This window comes from Pezoporus wallicus, unplaced genomic scaffold, assembly GCF_028554395.1.
Source record: "Pezoporus wallicus isolate ANWC-B61680 ecotype Strahan unplaced genomic scaffold, APGP_CSIRO_Pwel_v1 scaffold_8769, whole genome shotgun sequence".
NCBI classification, from domain to species: domain Eukaryota; kingdom Metazoa; phylum Chordata; class Aves; order Psittaciformes; family Psittacidae; genus Pezoporus; species Pezoporus wallicus.
This window is the reverse complement of record NW_026642673.1, coordinates 1,085,660-1,095,276: the sequence shown is the minus strand read 5'-3', so window position 1 is coordinate 1,095,276 and position 9,617 is coordinate 1,085,660. Positions and strand designations below refer to the sequence as shown.

The window sequence follows — 9,617 nt, the reverse complement described above, 5'->3', positions numbered from 1 at the left end:
GCTGACCCAGGCTCTTCCTGCCTCAAGAGGAGCCCACAGCTGGCCAGGAGCGCCCAGCTCCGGTCCTGGCTGGACTGGGGTCCCTCCCAACGCTTCCTGATTCCCCAGCCTTGTTCAGACCTGCTTGAAAAAGCAAACTCCAGCTGCTCTCTGTGCCTCAGATCTCACCTCTGCTTATCCCCATGGGCTGTGCCCTTCTATTTGCTAGTGGGGTCCTGTGGAGACATGGAAAGCTCAGCCCAGGGAAAGAGCCATCAACCAGGACTCCTCCGCACACATTGCTAAACATGGGGCGAGGTGAGCCCAGCTGCCTCCCCATGCTTGGACCCTGGGCACCAGAGGCTCCTGCGAGCAGCCAGCATGGAGCATCCCAGGTTGGCATTTGCTCAGAGCTGCTCCCCTGACAACGGGACAGGGCAAGGCAAGGAGCCCCAGAGCATCTCAGGTGTGTGCAGGTCTCCTTGCCCTGCACCCAGTCCCCTGTGCTACCAAACCTGAGACCTGCATGAGCCCACAGCATCGTTCCATACCACAACAGACAGCACCACCTGAATCGCTGTCTGTAGCTGCTGCTTGACAAAAGTGGCAAATCTCAGCCGTACCTTCTTCAAGGGCCTTGCATGGACGGGGACACCAGCTTCAGTCTGGCTCTATTTCCATCAGGCTCTGAGAGAGAAGCAAGGATAGGAAGTTTTTGAGCTGTCTTGGAAGTATTTGACCCACTCTGGCATTCAAATCTTAACCAGCTCTGTGAGCCTGGAAATGCTCCGAAACCCAGGACATGCAGGAACACCCAAACACGGGTGCTTCTTGTTTCCTTAAGGCACACAGCTCAGGCAGGGCTGGAGCTGAGCAGCCTGCACTCTCTGCTCTGCGGTCTCTGGTTACAGAAGTAAACATTACCCTGGCTCCCAGGAGTGCCAGCTCCCCCCACACCATGATAGCCTCACTGCCTCTACCCTCCCATCACCAGCAGCCACAGCAGGGGCTTCAGGTCCCAAACCTCTTAGGCAGGCCTGTGTACTCCCCTGTGACCCCTACTCTCTCTTTTGCTGCATCAGAGGTAGGAAGAGAGGGCTCCTACCCAGAGTGGTCCATGGGAAGCATCCCTACAAAGCCACCCCAAGCAAGGGGCTTCACACCCACGTTTCAGCACAAGGAATAGCATCACAGCTGAGCCCACTCCCCGCAGAAACCAAGTGTATTTGTTCAATTAAAGGAAAACATTCAGCTGCAACAATAGCCAAACTGCACTGCTGGTAGATTATTAACAGCCTGGCCTGCTTTCTGCTGCAGCCAGCTATTCCCAGGGCATGGCAGAGACTGCAGTGCCCAGGGAGAAGTTTAAATGCAACCTAAAGATCCCAGCTACATCAGTATTGCATGGTGATGAAGGGTTATCCAGAAACTGTGCCATCCTACCACACACCGAAACCCCACCACTTACAGCACACAGGGCAGGCCAGCACTGCAGCATGCAAGAAGGGGGGGGGGGAGCAATTTGTGCAAAGAGAGCAAATAGTCTGAATTAGGGGAAAATGCAAATAAACTCCAATATAAGCCTGGTATCTGGGCAGAGGGAAGGGTGTGCTGTGGAAGGAAGTGGGGTTTGGGAGCTTCAGCTACCTGGGCGTCCAGGGTGTAGCACCACACATGCACACTGCCATTTGGGCCCCAAAACCTTAGTATTTAGCCTTAAAATGTGAAAAAAACCATGTAGAAAGCAGCTCAGCCCCTTGTAGAGTCCTCTCTGCAGGTAGCAAATGAAATATGAGAGGGCTGGAGCCCAGCCTGTGCATCTGAGGGGAAAATACTGAGTCAGTTGTGAGGCATCTGCTTTGTTTGGGGCAAGATGGATAAAACCCTGCAAATGTCCCAAAAGCAAAGGGTGGGGAGGGCGGCCCTACCAAATCTTATTCCCCCAGACCCTCTGCTAGATGGGGATGTGCTCAGTTTCACAAAAAGATAGCCCATTTTGTGGAGCCTTTGAATATTCAAATTGAAAGTATCGCGCAATCATTGATTGTCAAATCATTGGTTTCTAGAGGTTTTAAATACTTGGCATTAGGAGAGAAAAACTCAAACTTATACCCGTAGGGATAAAACAATAATATTGTCGGGATCCACCTGTCATTGCTGCCAGGCAAGCAGGTCCCTTCGCCCCCAAATTTCAAGCCTGTCTCCTCTTGCCCCCTTCACCTGCTCTGGGGCCGGGGCCAGGGCCACCACTGCTGCTGCACCAGGCGCCCGGGGAGGTGCTGCCCACTCCTGCTCAGGATGTCCGGTAAGCCCGGCTGCGCCTCCTCCCCTGTATCCCCCCGCCACCCCATTCTGGGGCTGTTTCGGGGCTCGCCGGGGTCACTTCGCGAGTGAGGCAATCGCCTCCCGGCCGAGGAGCACCCGGCAGGGGAGGGCGGGGAGGAGGAGGGAAGGAGGCGGCTAGGAAGCGCTGTTGCTGCCCGCCAAGTGCCGGCCCCGGCCGGCCAAGGGGCCGCCGCCGCGGGGCAGCCGGCGGGGCCGGAGCGCAGCGGGCAGGACTGGGGGGAGCCGGGGCGCCGCTCGCCCTCCGGCAGCCATCCCCGTGGCTTCCCGGCGGGGAGGCGCTGCCGTCCCGAGCCCTGCGGCGGGGGAGGGAGACGCGGTCCCCGCACCCTCGTCTTCTACTTCTCTGCGCCTTCCCCGTTCAGCTCTTGACCCTAAGCCTGCCCCGACCGCCCGCTGCCCCGAGCCCACCCGGACACACAGCATGAATTTATCGCCCTGTTCCTGATCCCCACGCTGACCCCCTGCACACCCTCACCACCCTGCTCCTAGAACCCCAGCCCCAGCTAAATCACCCTGCCCCTTCCATCCACAGCCTGGCTATGGCAGCCCTGCTCTTGATGCTTCAGCTGCGCAAGACTGCGCTGGGGCCTCAAAGTGCTGGAAAAGCAGGATCCTCGGGGCACAAAGCTCTGCCATGGGAACCAGGGGTGGGAGCTCTCTGATACCCAGCCCCTAGGTTACAGATGTGTCTTTACCTCATCTGCTGGTTTAAGTTCCTCATAGTGTGCTACCTGTGCAGATCAGAGCTGAGGCTGGATGTAGCATGTACTCCTCTTACAGCTGTAGCTCCCTGGCTATAGGGAGGCCTGGTTTCTTAAATTCAACCCTTTCCTCCCCTCATTTTCCCCATCTTCAGTTTGTTGAATAGAAACAAACCAGAAAAAGATGAATAATCTCCAGCTGCTGGGAGCACAGCTCAGCATACTCCCCTCGAGGCAGACCTGGCTCAGCCTGTCACCTTTCTGGAGGGACCTGTATGCCTGTTACAGCATGTCCTCACCCAGAGTACCAAGGGGGCAGGAGGAGGAGGGCTGGCCGGACAGGAGGATGAAGCTGTAGAGAAAGGTTAACAGCAGAAAAGCATATGCAGGTGGACCCTGCAAATCCAGCGCTATCTTCTTGCTGCAGCAATAGGATAGGGGACCTGCAACCTGCTGCCTTCACTAGGGAGCAGCCGACTGCAGGATGAAACAATGAAACAACACTGGTGTTTGGTGTCTGTTTTGGCCCCATCCCTGCCAGCCGTGGCATGTTGTGGTGAGAGGATGAGACAGTTGCCTAGAGTCTGTAATGCAGGAGATGGGCACTGAAGAGCAGCCAGGATCTCTTCACGTGTCCTCTGTTCTGCTGCTTGGTGCGGCTGCCTCGGCGAGTGTGTTGTTCCACGTCCCAGAGGTGGCACTGGAAGGCCAGGTTTTGCTCTGGCATTCGTTTCCTCCTGTGGGTTTGATTTCTGCCGCCTCCTTCAGGGTGTGAATGTCAGCTGCCTGCGATGTTGTTTGGTTAATACAGAGAGTAGCTTTGGGTGTTTTACCGCGAGTAGAGCAAGTGAAAGTGATTTTTCACAATAAGTAAATTCTTTACCATTTCCTGTACTGAAAAGCCCTCATCAGGTAGTGACTGATGATGCTGACTGGGTTTGGCTGGATTACAGACATCCTAAATGCTTGTTTGAAATCAATGGGTGTTGTACAGAATGAGCAAAAGACAGAGATAATCTAGGCTTTGCAAGAAGTGATTCATGAAAGCAGTCATTTTATTTGGGTTTTGTTTAGACCTCTGAGTAACTGCCCACATTTTTCCATTGTTTTATTCCTGGTCCTCATCTGCCAGATGAAGGGCTTCACAGATTTATTTTCAGGTCCTAAGGGAGACAAATATGATAGGAATTTTATATAGATTCAATAAATTAAAATACCAAGCACCAGATGGAGCTTGGTATTAGTACACCAGGGAGGGGGGGGGGGGAGACAATGCAATAGGAACAAATAAAACACATGTGATTACCGAATATAATCAACACCATCTTTTCCAGAAATGTCTGTTTGCTGCAGGCTTGAAAAGCAGGCATTGAAGAGGGCTATAAACTGTGATTACAAGTGACTTATCAATGACAAGTTAATCATGTTTGCTCTAAGTAGACTCCATGTAAAGCATGACTGAAAAAAAATGCTGGATTTGCTCTAGGTTTTGAAAGTCTTCAATCTTAAGTGTTTTTTCCCACACATACTTTCAGGAAAGCCCAAGGTGTATCAAGGTGTTAGAGTAAAGATTACAGTTAAGGAGTTACTGCAGCAGAGAAGAGCACGACAAGCAGCAAGCAGTGCAGCAGTAAGTAAAACTCTTGTGGTGTCTGCCTTGTCTCTTAATCTTTCTCTCCAAGACTGTAATCTCTGGGTCAAGTAGACTGCCTGAGTGTAGCAGGCTGGTGAATTTGGGGGAGAATAATATTCAGCCAGAGTAAATGCAGCAGTGACCCAAACACAACATAAATCATCACTTCTTTGGTGACGAGTCTTTAGTGCGGGGAGAAAGCAGAACTGGTGCTTCAGAAACATAACTCACTCTGCAACAAAAGGGCCAATATGGGCAAGTTTTGGTCCAACAGCAACTCCAGTATCATTACGTTGGATAAGCAAGGCAGGCCATGGTAACTGCCCCCCATGTAAAATATGGCATAGTCAGGCTGAAGCAACAGCCCCAAAGTTTGTCTAGCAGAAAGGAAGAAAACAAAGCATGGGCAAAGACCCCTTAAGCAAGGCTCCATCCTGCTCCATTAGGGCTCCTTAGCATAGTATTCAAGTATACTCAACTAAATTCAGGTCTCTAATATTTTTCAGTACCATCTGGGCAGCTCGTAGCCCCATCCCTTCTAAAGGAGGGGATGGAGATCTGTGTGTGTACACACACATGCACTCTCTCACTTTTCCAGTCTTTGTAGGAGTCCTCTAGCTCCAGCCACTCTTAGGGATTTGCATAAAGAGCTTGGTAAATCATTACCTCTTCCTGGTTCATGACATTACAGCTTTGGATAGCTTTCAGATTTATCTCCATCTCCTGCACCTCATTGCAGCTGACTGCATAGAAAGCTGATCAGCCTGCAACCTACAGGCAGGGAGGCCTGGGTGAACAGTGCACAGAACTGCTTGGCTTTAGAGATGCTGGGCTACTCCTCCCCTCCAGCCCTAACAGAATTAGCCTCTCCATCACAGCAGATGTCACAGGCTGCATGGAACTGGTTTTTGCTCCCCATAGCAAGTTTACACAGCATTTGTTTTGCCCACACAGGAAAAAGTGGCAACGCAGGAGGTTGCCTTTGTGCTTTCCAAAAGGTATGCATTGTCTTGGAGAGGCCCCATAGGTTAGGGCTGGCAGGATAAGCTACCTCTGTGCACTGAGAAAAGCTGAACCTGGAAACTTCTGCTGCCAGTGTTATAGCTATGTCTGCCTTGTTACGTATCTGCAGCCAAAGAGAGGAGGGGTACTCCTGTGGGTACTTTCAGCCCAGAATAGCTGCTGTTTAATGAATTAAATGCATGGGGATGAGCTAAGAAGTTGTTGCTGGAGAAATGAGCCACTCATTTTTAATAAAGGAAACTAAATGGAAATTGTATGAATTAAAACTGAGGGGGAAAAAAACCCAACCCAGTATTTGTATTTACAGACTAAAATCCTGACCACAAAAGTGATAGGAGTTTCGATGCTTGATGTTTGGGGATTTCTTTACTATGGCAGGTTGGATTCCTAAAACAATTGATCTGTCTGCTCCAGCTTCCAGCATCCCTTACAAAATGAGACTGTCTAGTTTCACAGAGGCACGTAGCTGTGTTAGAGTGGGGAGCAATGGCAGAGCTGGTTCTCAAATGACATCAACCCCAAACACGGCAATCCAGTCTGGTGCCCAGCCACAGGGATACCTGCAGTTGTCTTTAGTTATGTTTCAAGAGTTATCCCTACAATTTGTTAACTACTCTCAATCATATTTATCCCTACAAATTCTTTGGGATCCCTCCACTATGGACTGTGGTCCTAGAAATTAATGTGTTAGTTTCAAAGGGAGCCACATCTCTACTGAATCAACAGGAATAGGGAGAGCACCCTAACAAGGTGCTCTTGATAGAGCTTTACACCAAGCTGGTGTTGTGCTCCTCCAGTGCCATTATAGGCTCAAGAAAAAAATCATGTTATGCACATTAATCTTGTTCTGTTAATGCTAGGGAAGTTTTCCATATTACACCCACCAGGTAAATAAGGTTTACATAAATATGTTGAAGAGAAATCCAACTTACCTCAGCACACAGAAGAGCGCTCTCCTATGTTACAGTATCTGCAATTCCTTTTCTTCCCTTCTCTTTGGTCAGGTTTCCTGGGGCAGCAGCAGCATCCAGTTTCCAGAGTCTGTGTCTCCACCTCACCCAGGTTGGTACAAAGCCCATCCACATGTCCCTTCCCACCCCCTTCCCAATTTTTCCCACAGCCCAGAATCTTTCCAGCCCTTGGTTGAGGCAAGCACCACCAGATAACAGGCAATGCAGCCAATCAGCGCCTGAAAGGAGCGCACAAAATGCAGATGAGGATCCTGTGAGGCCAGCAGGGTACATATTACCCCATTCAGGAGCACGATCACATGCTCTCATTTGTGCAGTTTATTTTCCTACAGCAAGGAGAGAGGTCTCCTTCAATAAGGGATGCTCATCCCCTAGGGAATAACACTGCTGGCATCACCGTCTCCAGGCTCCAGTCTGTGGGTCTGAATGGATCTAGAGGGTCAGATTGCACTGGAGCACTTTGCTGAGCTCCAGCAGCTGGCTGTTCTCACTTTCCTGGCAGCATCCATGGGAGCAAGAGGAGTGTCAGGTTTTCAGCAACACAAAGAGTTTCTTCCTCCTCTATGTGAATATCCAAGGAAAGTGGAGAGGGGTGGAGGGTACAGCAGCTTGAGCGTACAGATCCTTCAATTATTCTACAGCCAAAGCAGAGACCTAAAAGGTTGGGCAGGTGTGGATATATACATTGTATGGACATCCATCAATATTTAGGAATCAATTTGCTTATGCTAATAAAGAACTGCGAGACATACCACAGATTTTTCAGGCTGGAAAGTCTCCATCTGTTTATGTATCGTTCCTTCCTCCTCCCCACATCCAACTAAACACTGCCACGCTGAACTTGCAAACTACTGGGACTCTGAGTGACTCTCTACCTATGTGCAGTTCCATTGCCTTCAGGCCTGTGCCCCTCCATGTGGACAGACTTTGCTTTTAACCATATTTGAACGCAGCATGAAAAGGTGATCATTCTGAAGAGTCAGATATGCTTTCATACCCCAGCAAGAGCGTTGCAGTACGTTGAGAATCTGACCCTATGGTTTTCTAGGAACTCACTCATAACACTATGTGGGTGCAATGCCACGTTATCATTGACTTGCTCCATTTTGTTTGCTCAGAGGTTTGTCTCCTGACTGCCTTTTTGGAGTATTAAAGAGCAAATTGTTCTCCTGTTACGCTCTTCTTCCTCTAGATGTAGCTACCTTGCATCTGAAGACTGGGTGAGGCAAAAGCGCAAGGCATCTGCCAAGCTGTGAAGCATAAATCACTGCATGGTAAACTTCTAGGTCTGTAAACAGCTGACATTTGAAGGGAGGCTAGAGGATCAAGAGTCTGAGGGAGTTTCCAGCTGGATCCCTGTCTGAAACGGCTGGAGCCAGAATTGTTTCCAGCCGTATTTACAGATTTTTGGAGCTTTCCAAAGGGACTAGATTTCCCCAAGTTATTTGCATGCTTTTGATCATCTTCCTTCTAGTGTCTGCTTCCCTAGAATATTCACCCTGAACTGGAAGGACCTTTTTCTTTGTCTAAATCTGTAGGGCTACTGAACATATGAGAATACTGAAACCTGACCTGGGGCAACACCTGCCCTTTGTGAAGACATAATCTGCTACTGTCTGGTTTACCTTCTCTCCTAGGACCTTTTGATGCAGAACCCATCACTTCTGTTCCCAACTATTGTCCATCATGGCAGTTTTCGAATTGCCTCTCCTGTGAAGAAAGCCCTAGCTATTTGGAACAACTGGTAGATTCCTGTCTTCAGACAGATGCACCCTCAGACCCAGCCTTCAGTGGTTTCCAGACGTCCTCACACTACACCTCAGATGCCTTCCAGCCAGTCTCACACTGCTTTAACCAGGGCCTGGTAAGTTTTGTCTCCCAGGGGAACAGAAAAGGGAGGAATGTCCTTTCTACAGATCTGCAGATTTTCTGCAAAGGATAGCCCACTTCCTGCTAGGGGTTCTCTGACTCACAGACAAGCTCCCTATTAACACTAATGTCACAGGAACTGCCTCTTGCGTTTAAGCTTCCAAGGGCCAAACCATCTCCCCGGCTAGCCAGACCCCCCCGAGAAAGGTGATAGCATTGAAATCCTGACAGCTGTCCACATGTCCCCAGGTGGCACCCTGAAACATCCTGTGTTTTGTTGTTTGTTTTGGTTTTTCTTTCATTTCCCTCAAACTCTAGGCTGCTGGATCCCCCAGTTCGGCTGATCTGTCCAGCCCATTGAACTATAGCTGCTCTCCTCCTCAGCTGTCTCCTTTCACTCCACTGACCCACAGCCCACCCTCTGCTCTGGACTCCGAGACTTACAGCTACCCTGCGGAGGAATGGTCCTGCCATACCCCCTCCGCATACACCACCTCTGCCTGCTGCTGCACTGCCTATGGCTCCCAGCATGGGGACAACAGGGTCCCGCAGTACTTCCCCTGCTCCAGCACGGACTGCATGGACTACCTACCACCCATGGCCATGGCCGATGACTTCTTCAGAAGGGATAGGAACTGTGACATCTGCTATAGCTAATGGGGACTGTGGTTTTACACATCCACTGTATCCAAATCAGATTAATTGCCCATGAACTATGCAAAGCTGTGCTGCCTAACACAGTTCAGTTTATTCTTCACTACTCACACATTTTCTACATGACACTGGCACTACATTAATCCTCCTGTCTCGTATGGTCAGGGGTATCGGGGTGTTTTGTTGTGGTGGTGGTGGTTTGGGGTTCTTTTGCTGCCTTACCAAACACATGTAATTAAGCCCTTTTTGATACAAATAAATAATTTGGTACATATGCTGAAGCCTGTTCATTCCTCATGTGCTTTTCTGCTGATGATGCAGGATCCTGACCCTGTTTCTCATAAAGGTAAGGAACAGAGACATTCAGCAACCTATACAGAGAGTAATTCTCAGCAGCATGAAAGCAGCTTACCCTTTCCAGCAGATAGGGTCTGCAGCAGA

At 49.9% G+C, this 9,617-nt stretch overlaps 1 protein-coding gene across 1 annotated transcript; it reads left to right on the top strand.

The window, feature by feature from the left end:
• Positions 1 to 3,315: 3,315 nt before the first annotated feature.
• Positions 3,316 to 9,412, top strand: POU2AF3 (POU class 2 homeobox associating factor 3). Its single transcript, XM_057432046.1, has 5 exons — positions 3,316 to 3,330; positions 4,513 to 4,727; positions 6,650 to 6,744; positions 8,291 to 8,517; positions 8,841 to 9,412. The coding sequence occupies exons 1-5, from the start codon at positions 3,316 to 3,318 to the stop codon at positions 9,177 to 9,179; spliced, it is 891 nt and encodes a 296-aa protein (XP_057288029.1). The 3' UTR covers positions 9,180 to 9,412.
• The last annotated feature ends 205 nt before the right edge of the window (positions 9,413 to 9,617 follow it).

Bases quoted from the DNA above. Each gene is read 5' to 3' on its own strand.
- POU2AF3 (XM_057432046.1), top strand. The intron at 4,728-6,649 runs GTAGACTGCCTG...CCTATGTTACAG, and splicing joins GACTGTAATCTCTGGGTCAA to TATCTGCAATTCCTTTTCTT. The intron at 8,518-8,840 runs GTAAGTTTTGTC...CTCAAACTCTAG, and splicing joins ACTGCTTTAACCAGGGCCTG to GCTGCTGGATCCCCCAGTTC.